Genomic DNA, 21245 nt, shown 5'->3' on the forward strand with positions numbered 1-21245 from the left:
GTCTGGTTATCTGGCCTCCAAGGCCTCCATAGTAACGATTGCGGCCATCAAGGAGGCCTATGAGGGGCAGCACAAACCAATGGCAGCTAATTTACATGCCCATGCAGTCAGGGCCACAGCAATCGGCATGTGCTGTGGCAGGTCATCAGTTGGGCGGCCATCTGGCCCACCCGTTCGCTTTCTGTAATACCTACTATGTGGATGCCGCCTCTAGGTCAGACTCGTCCTTCGGGCAGGCAGTTCTAAGAAACCTGTTTTCTTAAGGAGTGGCTCCTCTCGACCCTGGGGCTACATTCAGTTGTAATCGCCCATACATTATGGAGGAAAGGGGACGGAACGATGGAGTAATTAAGTTTCTCACAGTAGTGACTAATGTACTCTTAGTTCATAGTCCCCATTGCTCCGTATGTCCCACCATCCTCCCCTAATAATACTGGTGTCATTAGGCAATGCCTATCATTGTAGACGCGTCAATGGGGACTGAGGTGTGTCGCTGGTGGGCGGAGTCAGCCAAGCGCATGCTCCCAGGGCTGCACATCTAAATTTAAAGGGGAAGATTTGTTATGGTGAAAAGGGTTCTGTCTCACGTGAAAGGGGACTATGGACTAAGAGTACGTTAGTCACTACGGTAAGTAAGTATTCTTATTTTTCAGGTTCATAACCATTGCACTTATTGTAACAAAATAAATAAATGTGGTCTCTTGGTTGCTCTGAGTTTGCATGGGCTTAGGAACTGTAGCAGGTGATTGGATATACATGAAGCAGGTGTTTTACATTTGCGCGTTAGTATTTCTTGAAGTGAAAGCAGACTTGCAACCGTGACCTTGCTTGTGAAGGATTCTTGACCAGTTGTGTAAGAGGGAGAGCTATAAACTGAGGGGCCAGAATCACTGTGAAGGTAATATTTTGTTCTCTGTATTTGCTCCCTGTGCTGCAGTTGCATTCTTAGAGCATCGCAGCGAATTTGCATGTCGCAGAACTGCAGTTTCCTCTGCGATCTTCTGTTTACACAGCATTCTGCTTCTAGACTTTTCTGACAGAGTAGCAATAGTTTGGTATTTGCAGTGTCATTTAAAAAAATAATGAACAATTAGTATGTGTATGAGGGAAATGGATGAAACCGCAACTTTTTATAGTGTATGTGGTTTGGGATATCACAAGCTTTGGAAAATCATTTTAGGTACATTTCTGGGTTTGAATTTTGACAAATTGCGTTTGCAACATGCTTTGAAATGTGCACATTGCATATGCATATGCTTTCTCCACCTTAAACTATGGTGCTCTAAGAATGCTTTCTGTTGTAGGGAGTAATTGAATCTGAAAGGATGGATTTTGAACAGTTAGCCGATGATGAGCGCCAGTGTATTAAATGCAAGACAACTTGTTTCATATCTGGTGTCTCATGCACATGTTCACCCGGAGACCTGGTGTGCCTATATCATGTGGAGGAGCTCTGTTCATGTCCAATCTATAAATACAAACTGCGGTAAGTTCACTTCTACTCAGTTGTTGGGGGGGGGGAAGTACTCATTTCGTTGACTGGCTAGTTAGGAAGACAGCCATATAAATGTCATGTACCATCACCAAGACATTGAGCTTAAATGTCCCCACCTAGCGTTACTAATGAGGTTATCAAACTTAACAATCATCTTTCTTTTAAAGCCCACTTTATCGACATTTGGGAAGCACTCTAAATGTGTGTGGTGCTGACTTGGGAAGCTCCGGTGGTGTTCTGCTTACATCTGAAAAGTTGTATACTTTGACACTCCTAAATCTGGTCTTTATCACTTTCTCTGCTTAGCTTCCTAACCATGTGTCACACAATTGCTACTGCACACCTCACTTTCTCCAGCAGTTTGTGCTCTTGGTAGGGATGAGGAAATCCTATGGTTCCCATGATATTGGAAGGGATCTCACAAGGTCTTTAGTGCCACATAGAAAATAAGAGCACCACCTTGAAACACCATTATGCTGCATAGGCACGTTATAAATACCCAATAAATAAAATCAATATACTTGAGTTCATCTATATGCATCAGGCTTTTGAAGGACAATATATGATTTTCTGAAAACGATAAGGCCTGAACTAAAATGATCACATCTCCTGGCTTAAATTTGGTTTGAGTCCTTGTACATTTGTTAAAATGTTGTTGATTTGGGGAGTTAGTTGCAGCCCTATCTTTTTCTGGTGTCCAATTTGTTTTGCAGTACTTGCGCATCTTATTTTTAAAGTTACTCAAAAGTGCATAGAGGAAAGTGTTTTTAGCTTCTCTGAAGCTATTCTAACTTAAAATGAATAGACATTAAATCACTGTGTAGGATGTGACCTTTGCGTTGCACATTGATAAAGGTAGGCAACATTTAAATCTTCAGATTGCAATAGTACCTGATAAATCAAAATGCATTTGCCATAGAAAACATGTGGGTTTTGTATTCTTAAACTGTGAAAGGAGTATTCCACTTATAAGGGGTGTTTCATATTGTTTTCAGGTATCGGTATACTGTTGATGATCTCTACCCGATGATGAATGCAGTGAAGCTGCGAGCTGAGTCTTACAACCAGTGGGCATCAATGGTGAAGGAAGCATTGGAAGTAAAATGTGCCAATAAAAAAAGTGAGTTAAGCTAGCCATTGTTAAATTAATTGCACTCCTCGGAGGGCGGCATGCTTGACCTCAAGGTTACATCACTTGCAGTACTTTGCATCAAATATGGTTGCAGAGTGGTTATCAAAATAATGTAGACGCAAGATCTGAAAGTAACTCCTAGGTACTACATGGAGCAGGATCTGCTTCTGGCAAACATAGCTACTCTTTGTCCTTATCAGTCAGTGTAAATATAGATTTCCAAAATCAGCCAAGTTTTTGGGGGTGGGGGGACAGGACAGGCACGGAGAACTTGCCAAACCCAGTCAGGGCAGGTAGCAGGGCGGTAAGGTGTAGACTCGGGAGTAAACTAGGGCTCCAGTATGTCCACACAGAGGAACACACTAATTTGTTGGACCGGTAAGTACCAAAAATATACAGTGATTTCTAATATTTGTGGATCTGCTTAGTCGCATGCTGTTAAGGAGAAAGTACATTTCCATGCCAATTCCCTTCAACCTTGGAGACCCCCAGCTCTTTTGCTGGACTTGGAGTTGGGGCCCTTTTCTTCCCTCTCGTGTTTATACTGGATTTGGATTTTGTGTTTTCACTGTTTTTCGAGTCTGACAAATTCCATAGGCATCTTCCTTTTCATATAGTGACACTGCACCTTCAGTGCAGTGTCACTGAGAGGTCCTTTGGATCTATCCTAAGGTTTAAATACCCTTTCTTTGGTGAACAGCCCCCAAGAATAGTAAAGTTAAATTGACTTGACTTATTTTTTCTCTTTCTAGGTCCAGCACACACAATTGTATGTGGAGTGCTGTGGGGGTTACTTGGTAGCCAGTTATCCTACTTTCCCATGTAACATGTGTTACCCTCAATACTTTAAATGGCTGGTGGCAGTGGTTTAATTTTTCCTACAATTGTGCTTTTCGAAGGGATTGTGTCCGCCGACATATTCCTTATCTTTGATAACTTTTCTCCAGCTCGCTGGCCTCGGAAATGTTTTCTCTGTAGAGGGCACTGCGCGTCGTCGTCCACCGAGTCGATGTCCCTCGACAGCCACCGTATCGGTGCCAACGTCACCATGCCCATAAATAGCCATGCGCAGCGTCCGTTGCTCAGTTATATTTTTCCGCGCTTCGTGGGGCCTCGGAATATCGTTGCTCAGTCAGATAAAACCTCTTATATTTACTCGAAATACCAACTCGTTCTCGATGGCTTCTTCATCGGATCTGACGACTCCGCGGTCCGGCTTCAAAAAATGTCGAGACTGCGGAAAGAAAATGTCGATAACGGATCCACACAGGATCTGCTTGTGGTGCTTGGGAGTCGAGCACCATTGTTCGGAGTGTGAGGACTGCATGTCCATGACGGCGAAAGCCTTGAAGGCACGCAAGGGGAAGCTCGAGAGGTAAGCCAGTCAAAACCTCCACAAAAGTTTCTTCAGCCGAGGCATTCGTCGAAATCTAGACACTCAAAGAAGAGATGTCAAAGATCCCCTTCCTCGTCATCTTCTGTTTCCCCAGAAAGGATCTCCTGCCCCACAAAACACAGCTCTCAGGCTGCGTGGGAGGAATTCAGGAAGAAAATGCTAAGCGTCTTCGAGACAGCGACCTCGACCCCCTCGAAGACAGCTGAGGGTGATACCCCGGGTGAAAAACCCAAAAAATCGAAACACCGCGAGTTGCTGCACCCGCCGAAAGAGTCCACCCGAGAGCGCCACGGGCCATCGGGTAAGAAGGCACCATCTTCGACCCATCGGTCGATCGAATCGACGCCGATAAAAGATAAAACCACGGCTACTTCACAGCCAACGGTTATACCAAGAGCCTCCGGCACGACGCCGAGACCGTCGTCGGGATCCTCGAGTTCTTCGAGGCCTCTTCCAGTTTTCTCGAAGCCTTTCTCAGCGCCTTCGAAACCTGTCACATCGGCGTCGACGACATCGAAGTTTTCTCGCCCAATAATGAGTTTGGCTCCCTCTGCCTTAGAAATGGGGTTTACACCATTTCCGAGGTCAGAGTACCCCGGATTATCTTCAATCTATGGAGAAGGGGAGGATTCTGACCAGGAAACCTTTGGTTTGAGAGGACCACACTACCTGTTTCAGAGGATTTTACCTCTGAGGAAAGAAGGTTGAAAGACCTACAGGAATCATTACATGAGGCAAGTGGGCTGGACACTTCTGGGGAAGTGGAATTTGTCAAACCAGGCCCAGGGGAACATGCCGAAACACCCTATAGAACCCTGATGGCAAGGATTATTGAATTTATGGGTTGGTCTGCGCCTTCACCTGTTTTTCAGCAGGATGACCGGACAGACATACTAGACAAAGGTCCACAGGAGGATCCTGTGGTCCCCTTCCATGCAGCTTTGCAAAGGAACATTTCATCAAATTGGGAAACTGCTGAGGTTATCCCTGCAGTCAATAAAAGATTGTCAGCCAAGTATAGTGTAGCTGCAGCTGACCCTGAATACTTATCAAAACACCTGACTCCAGAGAGCCTGGTGGTTCAAGCGGCAACTTCATCAAGCAGCGGATCCGCTTACCCTACTGTCCCACAGGATAGAGATGACAAAAGGTACGATTCTATGGCAAAAAGTCTTTTCTGCTTGTAGTATGGCGTTGAAGTCCATCAACGTCACCTGTACGCGCGCCAGGTTCAGTCACACACTGTGGGAGTGTGCTTCATCAGCGGCAGACTGCATACCGGAAGGAGAGGAAAGGGAAGCCTTCCTTAACATCATTAAAGATGGCAAAGATGCCATGTGCGAATCACTTCAAACTGGCATTGATTCCGCTGACAGTATCAGCAGGGCCATGGCGGCAAGTACGACAATCCGCAGGCATGCGTGGTTGCAAAAGTCTGGCTTTGCTCCAGATGTACAGGCCAGACTTTTGAATATGCCCTTTGACCGCTCTTCCTTATTCGGTAAAAAGGCTGATGACCGTCTGGAAAAGTTGCAAACATCTAAAGCAGCGGCAAAATCTTTAGGAGCTGCAATCCGCCAAACTCCTTTTGGCCCCTCAGGTCCCTCTGGGAGAGGAAAGTCCTTTCGCTATTATTCCGCATTCGGAAAAGGCAGAGGACAGCCGGCTCAAAGAGGCCAAAGGAGATCCACCCGAGGTGGACGGGTCAAAAGTACTAAAGCCACAGCAGCAGCAGGTGCCTCTTTACGCTCGGCACCTGCATCAGCCGCCCCCAAACCACTGAGGTCTTTCCACACAACACCTGTAGGGAGCAGGTTAACTCACCATCTGACGGAATGGCAGGCTATTACGTCAGATGCTTGGGCATTGGAGACAGTTGCCCAGGGTTACTGCCTACCCTTTCTACACATCCCTCAGTCATCCACTGGGGCACAGCTCTCTAAAAGTTCCAGATCCGCTCCTCTTGCAGGAAATGATAGACCTGCTAGAGAAAGGTGCCATAGAACCGGTACCTGTAGCGGACAGGAACAAGGGCTGGTACTCCCCCCTACTTTCTCATACCAAAGAAGGACGGAGGACTGAGGCCCATCCTGGACTTACGAGAATTGAACAATTTCCTCAGGAAGGACAAGTTAAAGATGGTAACTCTCTCGGATCCTTCAGGCCCTCCAGCTCCAGGACTGGCTGGTATCTCTGGACCTTCAGGATGCTTATTTCCATGTGCCAATCCATCTCAAACACAGGAAATACCTGAGGTTCGCAATTGGCGGCTCTCATTATCAATTTCGAGTTCTGCCATTTGGGCTGACCTCCGCCCCGAGGGTCTTCACCAAGCTAATGTCGGTAGTGGCTGCGAGTCTAAGGAGGGAAGGGATCCACGTCTACCCCTACCTGGATGATTGGCTGATCAGAGCTGTATCTTCGGAACAAGCTCAGATCCAGCTAGATTGTCTGCCACTTCCTTCACAAACTGGGCTTCTCCCTCAATTTAAAGAAGTCACAGATGATACCATCAGAGACTCCAGTTCATTGGAGCGGCCCTGGACACTTCCCTGGGAAAAGCCTCGCCACCAGAGGTGAGGGCTCAAGATATTCTGCAGATGGTCAATAAGTTTCAAAATGCTCAACGTCTCCCAGCCTTTGACTTTTTGAGGTTGCTAGGCCTCATGGCATCCTGCATCTTCCTTGTGCCAGAGGCTTGCCTGAGAATGAGAGCTCTTCAGTGGGCACTGAGAACTCAGTGGTCGCAATTCTCAGGGAGAATGACAGATCTCCTCCGGATTCCGAACAAGGTAGCCCACAACCTTCAATGGTGGGCCTATCCAGAGAACATCTTGAAAGGAGAACTGTTTTGGCAACCATAGCCGGAGATAACGGTAGCCAGAAACTTCACTCACGGGATGGGGAGCCCATGCCAACGACTTGACCAGCAGCGGTCGTTGGTCTCCATCGGAATCTGACTACACAGCAACCTATTAGAGCTGAGAGCAATCAGACTAGCGCTGAAAGCTTTCCCACCATCAGTACAGGGGAGAAATGTCCTGATAATGACGGACAACACGGTGGCCATGCACTACCTCAAAAAAAGAGGAGGCGTAGGGTCACTGCCACTGTGCAGAGAGGCAATGCAGCTCTGGTTTTGGGCAATTCAGGAAGGAATCTCTCTATCGGCAGTCCACCTAGCCGGAGAGAAGAACTTGACAGCGGACGCTCTGAGCAGGCAGAGCACAGTCTCCCACGAGTGGGAGCTAGCTCAGGAAGTCACCACAGAGTGCATTTGGGTCTCATAGGAGATGAAGCACAGGGAGTTTCGGGCACCTCCCTCACTTCCTGCTCACCCCAGACACTCTGGCGCCAGAGGTGGGCTTCAGGAGTGAAGCCCCCCAAAGGAGAAATGAACAAAGATCAAACTAGATTTGGCGCGCAGAGACGAACTCTAGAAGGACAGTTCCACGAAGAAATTGCGAAAAAAGAACGGGACCTGTTTTTACAGCAGGGGCTCAGACGCCATCTTGAAAAACATGGCTCCCGCGATTTAACATTACCTGATCTACAAATAGTTTGCGGTCGGGAAAAATCATGGTAGTTCCTGGTAAAACCACTGCCACCAGCCATTCTGAGAGGAAAGGGTAGCATTTGACTGCTACATGGGTATCTAGACACAGGGGATACTAATAACCCCTCCAGCACTCTATTGTAAGATGGAGTGTGCTCGGTCTAGGATTTTAAGACTAGTAAAGTCAATTTCTCTTTACTTACTCTGGGAAACAGTATCTCAGAGAAGGTAGTTAAACCTTGGGAATGCCTGAAAGGCTTCCTTGTGTCACTGCACTGAGGGTGTTGTGTGGCACAATTGATAAGATGCCTAATGGAATTTTTTAAACTCCATAACCAAAGAAAACAGAGGTAAAACATATATCAAAATACACAAGAGTGGGGAAAAAGGCTCATACTCTCTACAGGTAAAAAAAAATCCAGTCCTCAAAAATCCAGCAAAGTTGCTAGGGGTCTCTAAGGTGAAGGGAATTGGCACATTTTTGAGAATTTTCCCCAACGCCTCCGCCCAGAGCCCCTCCGCCAGATGAAGTGGGATCTTTCCATGCAATGATTGCCTGAGCATCAGACCTTTTCCAGCTCATGCCGGAGGAAAAGGAAGGTCTCTTCTATCCGCGCCGGGAGGCAAAGAGGAAGACTATCCTATCCGTACCACTCCTGGATGTTTGGGATGAACGGCTGGCTCTGCTGAATAACCCCTCTACAGCCCCACCAAAGAAGGACTGATTGGAGAAGTACAGGGTGCTGGACTCTGCACCAAAGTGCTTACAGTCCCAGCCGTCGCTGGACTCTGTGGTCTCAGCAGCAGCCAGGAAGAAATAGTCCAGCTCGGCTTCCTCCACCCCTCCAGACAACGAGGGGAAGAAGTTGGATTCTATGGGTAGGAAAGTTATCTACTCGGTGGTGACCACTGTCCAGGCTGCCAACGCCCTCACGATCATGGGCAGATACGACCAGGAGCTTTGATGTAAGCTGGCTCCGCTGCTGGACTTCCACCACGATGACTAGCGGGTTGAGGCTTTGGAGATCCTTCAAGAAGGAGACATGGCATCGGTCCACGCCATCACAGTGGCTCTGGACATCACGGACCCACGTTCCCCCCAGATGATAAATGGAGTCTCTTAGCCGTCGTTGCTGGCTCAAGGCCACCAACTTTAGACGGGCGGTCCAGACAAGGGTATTGGACATGCCCTTTGACACTGACAGCCTGTTCGGGAAGGCTGTTGATGAATTCCTCCAGGCTATCAAGACCGACACAGAGATGGCACTTGCCTTAGGCACCCTACAGCAACGACGACGTCCTTTCTTTCCTCAGAAGGGAAGTCTATCCTCTCTTCGAAGGGTTTCGGGGGGCTGGTCCTATTACCGTCGGCCCTCCTTTCCCTCAACCCAGGAAGCCTACAGGGGTCGCTCCAGGGCTTTCGGGGGCTGAGCAAGATTGAACCGGCCATGACGTCTCGGACCGCTACCTGTGCACCCCAGAGGGAGTCCGACTGGCAAACTTCGTTGGCGTGTGGGAGACCATCTCCACCGACACATGGGTGCTGGACGCTCTCGCCCACGGGGACACCTTAGAATTGGAACAAAGGTGTCTGCGAATACCACCAGTGGCCTGGCAGGAAAACCGAGTCCCTCAGCTGCTGCTGCAGGTTTTGGGCCATGTTACAGAAGGGGGCAATAGAGCTAGTTCCACAGCAACACAGGGGCTCCAGAGGGGGCTGGAGGCCCATTCTCGACCTACAGCGACTCGACAAATACATAAAGTCCCAAAACTTCCAGATGGTCACGCTGCAGCACATGCTCGGCAAACTGGAGGAGGGGCACTTTCTTTTGTTGGATCTGGAGGACGCGTACTTCCACGTCCCCATACACAAAGGACACCGCAAGTTTCTGCGCTTCGTCATTCAGGGCAAGCATTATCAGTTCAAGGCACTACCATTCGGGCTGAAGTCTGCGCCCAGAGTCTTCACCAAATGCTTGGCGCCAGTGGCGGCCCATCTGCGACTGCAAGGGAATCAACGTTTCTCCAGCATGGGGTCTGGCATGGATTTGCATGCTCATGAATATTCCCCGTCAGGCTGGGAATCCTCGGTAAAGAAAAAATCAGTTTCATTTTTGTTTCTGAACTGTCTTTCTCCTAATAACCAATCACTGGTCTACGGGTCATACTGCCCCCAGCCAAGGACTGCCCTCTACCTAAGCCCCTCCTCTGGCAGCCATCTTCAGATTTTTACCGCACGTTCAAGTTTTGGGAGTCCCCGTGCTGGAGCTCTCAAGCTTTTATTGCGTTTTATCGAAGAGTTTACTCTTCTCCAGCATGGGGTCTGGCATGGATTCACATGCTCATGAATATTCCCCGTCGTCAGGCTGGGAATCCTCGGTAAAGAAAAAACCAGTATCCGTTTCGTTTCTGATCTGTCTTTCGTAGTAGTAACCAATCACTGATCTCTGTCATACTGACCACAGCCAATGACTGCCCTCTACCTAAGCCCTGCCTCTGGCAGCCATCTTCAGATTTTTACCGCACGTTCAAGTGTTGGGATCCTTGTGCTATTGCTCTCGAGCGTTGGTGCTATTTTTTTCACGTTTTCTTTCTCAAAAACTTCAATTTTTCGGTCAAAAGAGCCTCAAGCTCCACCGTTTCTTCATCCGATCATCGGGGACCCGTGTCGGATTCATCTACGCCCCTCAAGGGTGAAGATTTCGTCGAGCCACGCTTTTGGAGGACTCCAGACGTTTCTCAGGCCCATCTCGGACATGGCCCAGGAGAAGGGAAGCTAGACGCCCGGAAAGCTGTTCAGGGTCTGCCCTGGATGCCAGCTTCAGAATGTCTTTGGAGGACGAACACTCCTTTTGTCTGTACTGCCTACATGAGGACAAGACGCACGTGGAGAAGGACTGTGCGTTTTGCGGCAATATGTCGGAGCGGACCATGAAGGACCGTCATCAACGTCTCGCCAACTGGCTGGAAGGGAAGAGCCCGTCAGGCGAGAAGAAGAAATCTGAGCGGTCTTCTAAGACCTTTCGAGGACGCCCCGGCGACAGGGGTCCAACACAAGGCCAAACACCGCGAGTCCGCTGGCACCGGGAGCGCCGAACGGTCGGGCTCTATGGGCGCCAGGCAGGGCGCATCCTCCCCGGCACCATCAACCACGAGCCAACGCTCTGGTTCGGGTAAGAGGAAGGCCGAGCACCCGGCGAAGCTCCTGGAGAGGCCCCGGTCGAGCTCGAAGGCCCCATCGGAGGGAGAGCGAGGCAGTGACCCTCCCCCCCAAGGAGAAGGCGGTGAGCGCACATAAGGTGGTGAAAGCCTTAATCCATCCGGCCAAGGCCTCTATCGAGACAGTCGCGGCGGCCCTGGCTCAGCCTGTGGAGGCTACACCAGTGGTGGCGACCTCGGGGCTCAGAGTCTCCCTGCCACCGCGGAGGGAGTCCTCTTTTATGCCCATCGACGGGACCCCCGTGAAACCTCTGACGGAGAAGAAAAAGGGGGGGCAGGAGGTCGTCGTGGATTCGGCCTCAACCTCTGAGGAAGAGATGATCGAAGTCTTAAGCCACGGCGTTGGCGTGGAAGAAGACCAGCCCGTCGGGAGGGTCCCCGACGTGGGAGACGACGATAACGTCGAGGGTGCCGACGGGGCCCCTGACCGCCCGTCGGAATCCCCTCAACCAGTGCCGCAAGACAACTCGGCGGCCATTTTGTTGGCTATACAGTCCTTATGCTCGGAGATAAGGACGAGACTGCTGTTACCACCAGCGGAGGAACCGCTCCCGACGGGGGACCCGGAGCCAGGCCCTTCTGGGAGGCCTCCCCCTAAGAGATGGATTCATCCTCCACCTCCTTTTCAGCCATCGCGCCCTGTTCAGACCTCCTCCCCGTCCACGACTCGTGGGGATGATATAGGGACTGACACGGCCGCGACGGGTACGGACGACGAGGTTTACGACTAGGATCTGCCGTCGTCACCTACCACCCGGGCTTCCCCGCCCGACGAGATTGGATCGTTTCACTCCATGATCGCCAGGGCATCCGAGCTTTTCCAGCTCTGCCCGGAAGAGAAGAAGGAAGGTAGGTTTCCTTTATCAACGGCGCAAGGCCAAGAGGAAGACGGTCCTCTCCGTACCTCTACTGGATGATATTTGGGATGAGGGCCTCGCCCTCCTCAAGAACCCATCCACGACGCCGGCTAGAAGGGATCGGTACGAGAAGTAGTACCGGGTCCCGGACGCGGCCCCCTTGTGCCTTCGGGCACAGCCGACCCCGGACTCGGTCGTCTCCGCGGCGGCCAGGAAGAAAGCAGGGGGGGGGGCGCAGCCTCTACGTCGACCTCCCCGCCGGACGGCGAGGGAAAGAAATTGGATACGATGGGACGCAGGGTCATCTCGTCTGCAGCGACGACGATTAAGGCGGCCAACGCCTTGGCTATCGTAGCCCGCTACGACAGGGAGTTGTGGTACAAACTGGCCCCCCTGCTGGACTTCCTACCGGACGACAAGAGGGCGGATGCCCTAGAGATCTTGCAGGAAGGAGAGGTGGCGTCGGACCACGCCATTACGATTGCGACGGACATCGCTGACACTGGATTTCGCCAGTTGGGCAACGGCGTGTGCCTTAGGGGGCGTGGATGGCTCAAGGCTACTGACTTCCGTCAGGACGTGCAGACCAGAGTCTTGGACATGCCGTTCAACAGAAGCAACCTGTTTGGGAAAACAGTGGACGATTCCCTTCAAGCCATCAAGGCAGACACGGAGACGGCCCGGGCTCTTGGGGTTCTCCAGCAACGGCGGCCGCCCTTTCGGAGCGGCGGAGGCAAACAGGGTGCCTCCACAGGTTCCGGCGGCGGATTTTCCACCTACCGTCAAGCGGCCCGTTCATCGTCGCAGGAAGCTTACAGGGGACGAGGCAAGTCAGGCGGCCCTCGCCGTCGTCGCCAAGAAGGTCAAGTCGGCAAAGCCTCGTCGAAGCAGGACTGAACCGGCCGTGGGGTCGGGCCCCCACCGAAGCACCCCAGTGGGAGGCCGGCTGGCGAGCTTCGTCAGCGTGTGGGAGTCCATCTCCACCGACCGTTGGGTGCTGGACGCTCTACCCAGGGTCACGCGCTCGAGTTTCTAAAGAGGTGCCCGCGCGTCCCCCCTGTGGCCATGAAAGAACATCACGTCCCTCAACTTCTCTTGGAGGTAAAGGCGATGCTCAGGAAGGGTGCCATCGAGCTCGTCCCAAAGAGGCTTCGGGGCTCCGGAGTTTACTCAAGATACTTCCTCGTGAAGAAGACTGGAGGATGGCGTCCCATCCTGGACCTACGACGACTGAACAAATTCATCAAGGCACAGAAGTTCCGGATGGTCACCCTCCAACACGTCCTGGGTCAGCTGGAGGAGGGCGATTTCCTGTCGTCGTTGGATTTGGAGGATGCCTACTTCCATATTCCCTTCCTAAAGGGACACGAAAGTTTCTCAGGTTCGTGGTCCAAGGGCGTCACTATCAGTTCAGAGCCCTTCCCTTCGGACTGAGGTCGGCACCCAGGGTGTTCACCAAGTGCCTCGCACCGGTGGCGGCGCAGCTGCGCCGAGAGGGGATCCACGTCTACCCCTACCTGGACGACTGGCTCATCCGAGCGAAGACGAAGGAGCTCGCCGTGGAGCACACGGCAAGGACCGTCCAACTTCTCACGGACCTGGGATTCTCCATAAACTACGCCAAGTCCCACCTGGTGCCCGCGCAAGACGCACTGTTTCTGGGAGCGAAGCTCGACAGTGTCGCTTCTGGCCTATCCGTTGGAGGAAAGGACTAGGGCCATTTTGGGCAAGGTGCAGCGGATGCTGGTTGTGGACGCGGCCAGAGTAAGGTCCATCAAGTCCCTCCTCGGAATGATGTCTTCTTGCATTTACCTCATCCCCCTGTGCAGGCTCCGGATGCGCCCGTTGCAGGAGTTCCTGGACGCACACTGGATCGAGACGACAAGCAGCTTCGAGGAGAGGATCACACTCAACGAGAGTTTCCGACGAGCGATCCGGTGGTGGGGCACCCGCGCGCATCTGACGGCGGGCATGGACTTCCAGACCCCCGGCCACCAGGAGACAGTGACCACGGATGCCTCCCTGGAAGGGTGGGGAGCGCACACCGAAAATCTGCACGCAAGAGGCCTTTGGCTCCCGACAGAGAAGTCCCTCCATATCAACGTCCTGGAGCTCCGTGCAGTGTCTTGGGCCCTCAGGTCCTTCCTTCCGTCCCTCAAGGGCAAGGTGGTGAGGATCTTCACCGACAACACTACCACCATTTTCTACATCAGGAAACAGGGCGGAATCAGGTCCCCAGCCCTGTCCAGGGAGGCGCAGGATCTGTGGCATTGGGCCGTCGCCCAAGGGATGTTTCTGGTGCCGTTTCATCTGGCAGGGATAAAAAACACCATCGCCGACTCACTCAGCAGGGAGCTGCGCTCGTGCCACGAGTGGGAACCACAACAGGATCTAGTGGACCGCCTCTTCCGACGGTGGGGCACACCCCAGATCGATCTGTTAGCGACGGCGACGAACTCCAAGTGCCGGAGGTTCGCCAGCAGGTTTCCCCAGCCGAGGAGCATGGGCGATGCTTTCTCGTTCCCCTGGGAGGGCCTGTTTCTATACGCGTTCCCTCCATTGCCATTGCTGATCCGGCTCATCAACCAGCTCAAGAGGTCACGGTGCAGGATGATTCTCGTCGCACCTGCGTGGCCGAGGCAGATATGGTTCCCGGACCTTCTGGACTTGTCAGCGTCCCCGTCAATCAAGCTGCCAGGGGACGCGGATCTTCTCTCCAGGGAAGGAGGCGCCATCCTCCATCACGACCCGAAGTCGCTGAACTTGCAGGCCTGGCTCCTGCAGCGTTAGAGTTTGGAGGATACGACATACCGGCCGACTGCAGAGAGGTTCTTGCAAAGGCCAGGGCGTCCTCAACTCTTAAATGCTACGGACACAAATGGAAGAGGTTCTCTGTCTGGTGCCACGCACAGAAGATTAACCCTCTACGGATTACGGCTCTCCAAGTACTGCCGTACCTACTGACGCTGGCCAAGGCTGGACTGGCGCATGCGTCCATCAAGATTCATCTTGCTGCGATCTCCCGATACACCAGAACCACGGGGCGGACGTCTTTGTGGTCTCATCGTCTGGTGAAAGAGTTCATGAAGGGACTGTTCAGATCGTTCCCGCCGGTGAAAGCTCCGGCCCCGGCGTGGGAGCTCAACGTGGTGCTGACCAAGCTCATGGGACCTCCGTTCGAGCCTCTGCACTCGGCTCCGTTGAAGTTCTTGTCGTGGAAAACAGCGTTTCTTGTGGCCATCACCTCCGCACGACGGGTGGGAGAGATCCAGGCCCTTTCCTGCAAGGCCCCGTACTTGACTTTTCACGACACGAGGGCAGTTCTCAGGACGCACCCCTCCTTCGTGCCCAAGGTGCCGTCGGACTTCCACCTCAACGAACCCTTGGTGTTGCCTGTTTTCTTCCCGTCGCCTTTGTCGCCGGCTGAAAGGACTTTGCACTCGCTGGATGTGGCTAGAGCGCTGAAGTTCTACGTGGACCGCACGAAGTGTTTTCGGAAGACGTCACAACTCTTTGTGAACTTTGGACCTGTCAATCAGGGGAAGGCTCTCTCGAAGGCTTCCATTTCCAGATGGCTCTCTGGCTGTATCATGTACTGTCATCGGTTGGCAAACCGACCGCTGCCTGGCCGTCCGAGAGCCCATTCCACCAGAGCGATCGCAGCTACCACAGCGTTCCTATCTGGTGTGCCCTTGCTGGACATCTGCAGGGCTGCTACGTGGAGGTCGACGCACACCTTCACGAAATTCTACTGCGTCGATCGGGATTCCAGGGTCGGCCAAGCAGTGCTGCGCAACCTGTTCGACCTAAGGTGAGCCTGGTGAGGAGGTAAGATTTGCTTAATGTTGAGTTTGATGTAATGCTTAATGTTGAGCCTTTGCCACCTCCCGTGGTTGTGCATGTGTGTACTGCTATGTATTATTTATGAGCATGTGAATCCATGCCAGACCCCATGCTGGAGAAGGAACAAGTTACTTACCTGTAACTGTTGTTCTCCAGCATGGGTCTGGCATGGATTCACATGCGAACCCTCCCGCCTACCCCTCTGCGGCTCTTCACTTGGTCATACTGCCACTTCACGTGCTACCAAATCTGAAGATGGCTGCCAGAGGCGGGGCTTAGGTAGAGGACAGTCATTGCCTGTGGTCAGTATGACGCAGAGATCAGTGATTGGTTACTACTACGAAAGACAGATCAGAAACAAAACTGATACTGGTTTTTTCTTTACCGAGGATTCCCAGCCTGACGACGGGGAATATTCATGAGCATGTGAATCCATGCCAGACCCATGCTGGAGAACAACAGTTACAGGTAAGTAACTTGTTCCTTATTTTTTCAGTCAATTCGAGACTCAAGCTCCACCTCACGGAATTTTCTACGCCCCTCAAGTGTGGATTTTCATCGAATTACACTTCTTGGAGGGTTCCGGAAGACCTTTTGGGGCCTACCCCAATTCGGACATGGCCCAGGACAAAGGAGATTCTACACCTACTGGATCCAAACTGTTCAGGAACTGCCCAGGATGTTGATTACAGAATGTCTTCAAGGAAGATGAGCACTCCCGGTGCCTCTACTGCCTTCACACTGACAAGTCGCACGTGGAGGAGGACTGTGTGTTCTGTAAGAACATGTCCGTCCGGACAATGAAGGACCGTCGTACTCGGCTCACCAACTGGCTGGAGGGGAAGAGCCCAGCAGCAGGTGAGAAGTCTGAACGGTCTTCTAAAACCTTTGAGGGCGCTCCAGTGATGGGGGCCCAACAAAAGGCAAAGCACTGCGAGTCCGGGAGCACCGTTGGTTCGGGCTCCTCGGCTGCCAGGCAGGGCGTGATGTCACAGATGCCATCTTGTATTGTTTATCTGTTTCTCCTCTGCATCGCACTTTCTACTTCTCCCCTCTCCCATGCACTTGCGTGTTCTCAATGTCACTGGGCCTAGTAAGATCGCTGTTTTGTTCTCCCTCGTTCCCCTCCCTTACCTTGTCGCACTCTGAAACACTTGTGTACGAGCACAATAGAAATAATATCGATATCCACGAGCCAACGCTTTGGCTTGGGGGGTGGGGGGGGCGAGTCTGAGAACTCGGGTAAGCTTTGGGAGACACCCCGGTTGATCCCGACTGAGAAAGCCAAGGGGGGGGGGGCAAGGCAGTGAGCCTCCCCCTAAGGTGAAGGCCTCAGACGCTCCCAAGGTCGTGAAGGCCCCGATTCACCCGGCGAAGGCCTCGATTGAAGGAGTTGTGCGGCCCTGGCGAAGCCTGTGGAGGCTACCCCAGTGGAGACTTCTGGGCCTAGAGTTTCCCTGCCACCCCGGAGGGAATCATCTTTCCAGCCTATTGAGAAGACCCGCATGAAACCCTGGGATGAGAAGGGGGGGGGGGCACGGTAGCCATAACGGACATAGAGACCACCCCAGAGAATGAGCTGGCTGGCGTCAAAGCTATCCTGGACAAGAAGATTAAGGCCTAGGGGAGGGATCCCGACGAGGTGGACGTGCAGAGCAACGGTGGAGCCGACGAGGAGCTGCGGGCTATGGAGGAAACTGCGGACCGCGCGCCCAACCGTCGCAACCAATGCCTACGCCACAGGACAATTCAGGAGCAATTGTGATGGCTTTGCAGACCCTATGTACGGAGATGAGCACAAAGTTGCCCTTACCCCCAATGGATGATCCAGCGGGGCCTGGATCGTCGGGGAGCCCACCGAGCAAGCAGAGGCGAATCCAGCCTCCCCCCCTCCCTCCCATCCTTCACCTCATCCCCTCCACTGAGGGAAGAGACTGAGACGGTGATGACTGGGATGGATGATGGTGGCGACGATGGGACGGATCTCCCATCACCCCCTGGCCGGGCCTTCCCCCTCCCTTGACAAAATTGGCTCCTTTCACGCCATAATCGTCAGGGCATTGGAGCTTTTCCAGCTGTGCCCCGAAGAGCAGAAGGAAGATTTTCCTGTACAAACGTCGGGAGGCCAAGAGGAACACCGTCCTCTCAGTCCCGTTACTGGACGACATCTGGGACGCAGGACTGTCCCTGCTGAAGAACCCGTCCACAGCCCCTGTGAAGAGGGTCTGGTACGAGAAGTAGGGGTCCAAGACTCCGCTCCTATGTGCCTCAGAGCACAGCTGTCCTCGGAATCGGTTGTCTCCGTGTCGGCCAAGAAGAAATCGGCAGGGGCGACGGCATAAACTTCCACTTCCCCACCAGACGGCGAGGGGAATAAGCTGGACGCCATGGGATGACGTGTCATCTCGTCGGCAGCAACGACCTTCAAGGCGGCCAACGCCCTCGCGATCGTGACACGCTTCGGGGAGCTGTGGTTCAAGATCGTTCTCCTGGATTTCCTCCCAGACAAGAGGGCGGAAGCCCTTGAAATCCTGCAGGAAGGCGATGTGGCTTCAGACCACGCCATCACGGTGGCCACTGATCTCGCCGACACTGGCTTTCGCCAGATGGGCAACAGTGTTTGCCGGGGCAGTGTGCTCATGGCCACCAATTTCTTTCCGTATGTACAGACCAGGGTACCGGACATGCCCTTCGACGGAAACAACTTATTCGGCGAAAGTGGTAGAGTCACTACAGGCCATCAAAGCGGACACCAAGATGGCCCATGCCCTAGGCACTCTTCATTGACAGCCGTCCTTTCGGACCTCCGGAAGCAAATCTCAAGGTGCCTCCAAAGGATTCGGCGACAGTTCATCGTCGCACCGCCAAGTTGCCCGTTCCTTGTCACAGGAAGCTTACAGAGGCCACGGCAAGACCGGTGGATACCGCCATCGCCAAGGAGCCCAGGGTGGCAAGGCCTTGGTGAAACAGGATTGAACCGGCCGTGACGTCTGGCCCCCACCTAAGCACCCTGGTGGGAGGCCGGCTGGCGAACTTCGGCATGTGGGAGTCCATCTCCACTGACCGTTGGGTGCTAGATGCCCTGGCCCACAGGCACACTCTGGAGTTTCAAAGAAAGTGCCCCCATTTCCCTCCTGCTGCCAGGAAAGAATACCACGTTCCACAGCTACTTCTAGAGGTAGGAGCCATGCTGAGAAAGGGCGCGATAGAACTTGTCCCAAAGAGGCTCTGGAGTATACTCGCGGTACTTCCTCATCCGAAAGAAGACCGGCAGCTGGCGACCCATCCTGGACCTTCAGCGCCTCAACAAATACATCAAAGCCCAGAAGGTCCGGATGGTTACCCTTCAGCAAGTTCTGGGACAGTGTTGCGCTCACCTGGTTCCACGGGGGCGCCACCCAGCAGTTGGGGTCCATATGTCCCTCCTTGCGATGCCCAGATGTGACCAGCGGAATAGTTCTGCCTGGAATACAGGTAAGCTATGTTCAGGACTGGGCAACCGGGGTAAACGGCCTCCCACCTCCCTGTAGGTCTGCGACCCTTCTGGACTTCTCACCTTGTTTTAGATGTTGGCAGGTTCTCTGTCCTGCTGACTTGGCAGGGGCGCGTTGAGCTTGGTGGGCAATGGCGATCGAGTTGCTTCACTGATGCCGGCCCATCTTGAGTCTTTCAGGTAGGTCTTATTGCTGTGAATATTGCTGTTCTTGCATGCCTTTTAAACAATGTCTCTTTCTTCCTAGATACGCGGAAGTCCAATATGTGGCAAGGCGGAATCTGTTTCGCTGGTAAGTATGGGCGTTTTTGGAGCGCCTTGATGCGGTGAGTAGGCGCTATGCGCTGTGCTCAAGATGCCTTGCATTTGCTAACCTGTTATCTTTTCCTCTCCACAGGTCGCGGTACTCGGCCGGAGTATGGAATTTCCGTAGTGATGCTGATTGAGGAGCGGCTGGCGAGGTAAGCCTTTCGGCACAGTTTAATTGTACAATGCCTAACGCCTTGGTTCCAGGATGATGGTCGGAAGAGCTGCGGACCGCTGGCGATGAAGCTCAGGTAAGCTGCTGCCTTTTTCTCACAATGTCTTCTCCTTTCCTTTCCTTTGCAGGTGCTGTTCTTACGAGATTTGTGGCTGAAGCTGAACACAGTGAGCGTTATGTTGCAGTAATGCAAACTAACGCGAAGCGTGTCAGTCTACTCGGGTTTGGTTTAAATATCTTCAAGAAAGAAGTCCAGGTAAAATAGTCCCCATGGTACCATACCCAAAAACACTACACTGCAAGCCTGGTTTCAAGGAGCCAGGTTATGAGGATGCCTCCACATGACTGGCATTAATGAAAAGCAGTTCCCAAGCACAAGTCCATATTCAAACATGAGCCTGGTGCCAAAGGTGTCCGGACTGGCCCCAAGAAGGTCTAGGCTGCAATTTCATGGGTTTAGTGGGGACTGGAATCGAGACTCTCCCTGGCCCATAGGTTGGCCGGGGGTCTTCAGAGTGTGGGTTGTGACAGACAGCTGGAGGAAGGCGACTCATCCCCATACACAAAGGACATTGAAAGTTCCTACGTTTTCATGGTCCAAGGGCGGCACTACCAGTTCAAGGCCCTGCCCTTCGGGTTAAAGTCTGCTCCAAGGGTCTTTATGAAGTGCCTTGCAGCAGTGGCTGCGCCTGCAGGGGATCCACATTTACCCCTACCTGGACGATTGGCTCATCCGAGCAAAGTCGAGAGAACTCGCCGTCGACCACACAGCGAAGACCGTCCGCCTGCTCACGGAACTGGGACTCTCGATAAACTTTGGGAAGTCCCACTTGGTACCGTCGCAGGACGCCCTGTTCCCTTGAGCCAGACGCTACACAGTGGCGCGGTTGACTTCACTGTTGGAGGAGAGGACAAAGGCCATCCTAGGCAAGGTACAATAGCTGTTAACCATGGAAGTGGCCATGGTGAGGTCCATCAAGTCCCTGCTCGGCACGATGTCCTCTTGCATCTACCTCGTGCGCCTGTGCAGGCTGCGGATGCGACCACTGCAGGAGTTCGAGGCCCATTGGATGCAAGTGGTGGGGAGCTTTGAAGACAAGATCTCCCTCAACAAGACTTTCCGTCAGGTGATGCGGTGGTGGGGCCCCCGTGCGCATCTAGCGGCAGGCATGGACTTCCAGACCCCAACGCACCAGGAAACTGTGATGACCGACGCCTCCCTCGAGGGATGGGGAGCACACACCAGGGATCTCCACACAAGAGGCCTTTGGCTCCTGGAGTAGAGGTCCCTGCACATCAACGTTCTGGAGATCTGGGCCGTGTTCTGGGCCCTCGGGTCTTTCATTCTGTCCCTCAAGGGCAAAGTGGTACGGATCTTCACCGACAACACCACCACGATGTTCTACATCCGGAAGCAGGGGGGCACCAGATCCCCAGCCCTATACAACAAAGCGCAGGATCTGTGGTACTAGGCCGTCGTCCAGGGGATCTTCCAGGTACCCTTTCGTCTGGCAGGAGTGAAACACTTGTCGCCGACTCACTCAGCAGGGAGCTGCGCTCTTGCCACGAGTGAGAGCTTCGGCAGGATCAAGTGGATTTCCTATTCTGACGATAGCAGTCCACAGATCGACCTGTTTGCGACGGAGGTGAACACCAAGTGCTGGAGGTTCGCCAGTAGGTTTCCCCAGCCGGGGAGCATGGGCGATGCATTCTTCTTCCCCCTGGGACGGCCTGTTCTGTACACTTTGCCTTTGCTTCTGCGACTCATCAGTC

The 21245-nt window shown here is 53.0% G+C and overlaps 1 protein-coding gene across 3 annotated transcripts in view; it reads left to right on the forward strand.

Moving 5' to 3' along the window:
* Positions 1 to 21245, forward strand: part of KDM5B (lysine demethylase 5B) — a 1291824-nt gene that overhangs the window by 795061 nt on the left and 475518 nt on the right. For all 3 annotated transcript variants that reach the window (XM_069633695.1, XM_069633694.1, XM_069633693.1), the window contains 2 exons: positions 1305 to 1486; positions 2491 to 2615. In XM_069633695.1, the coding sequence (XP_069489796.1) occupies positions 1305 to 1486; positions 2491 to 2615 (307 nt within the window). The remainder of the gene's footprint in view (positions 1 to 1304; positions 1487 to 2490; positions 2616 to 21245) is intronic.

The sequence above is a fragment of the Ambystoma mexicanum genome, chromosome 13, assembly GCF_040938575.1.
Source record: "Ambystoma mexicanum isolate Mex_15411 chromosome 13, UKY_AmexF1_1, whole genome shotgun sequence".
Classification (NCBI taxonomy): domain Eukaryota; kingdom Metazoa; phylum Chordata; class Amphibia; order Caudata; family Ambystomatidae; genus Ambystoma; species Ambystoma mexicanum.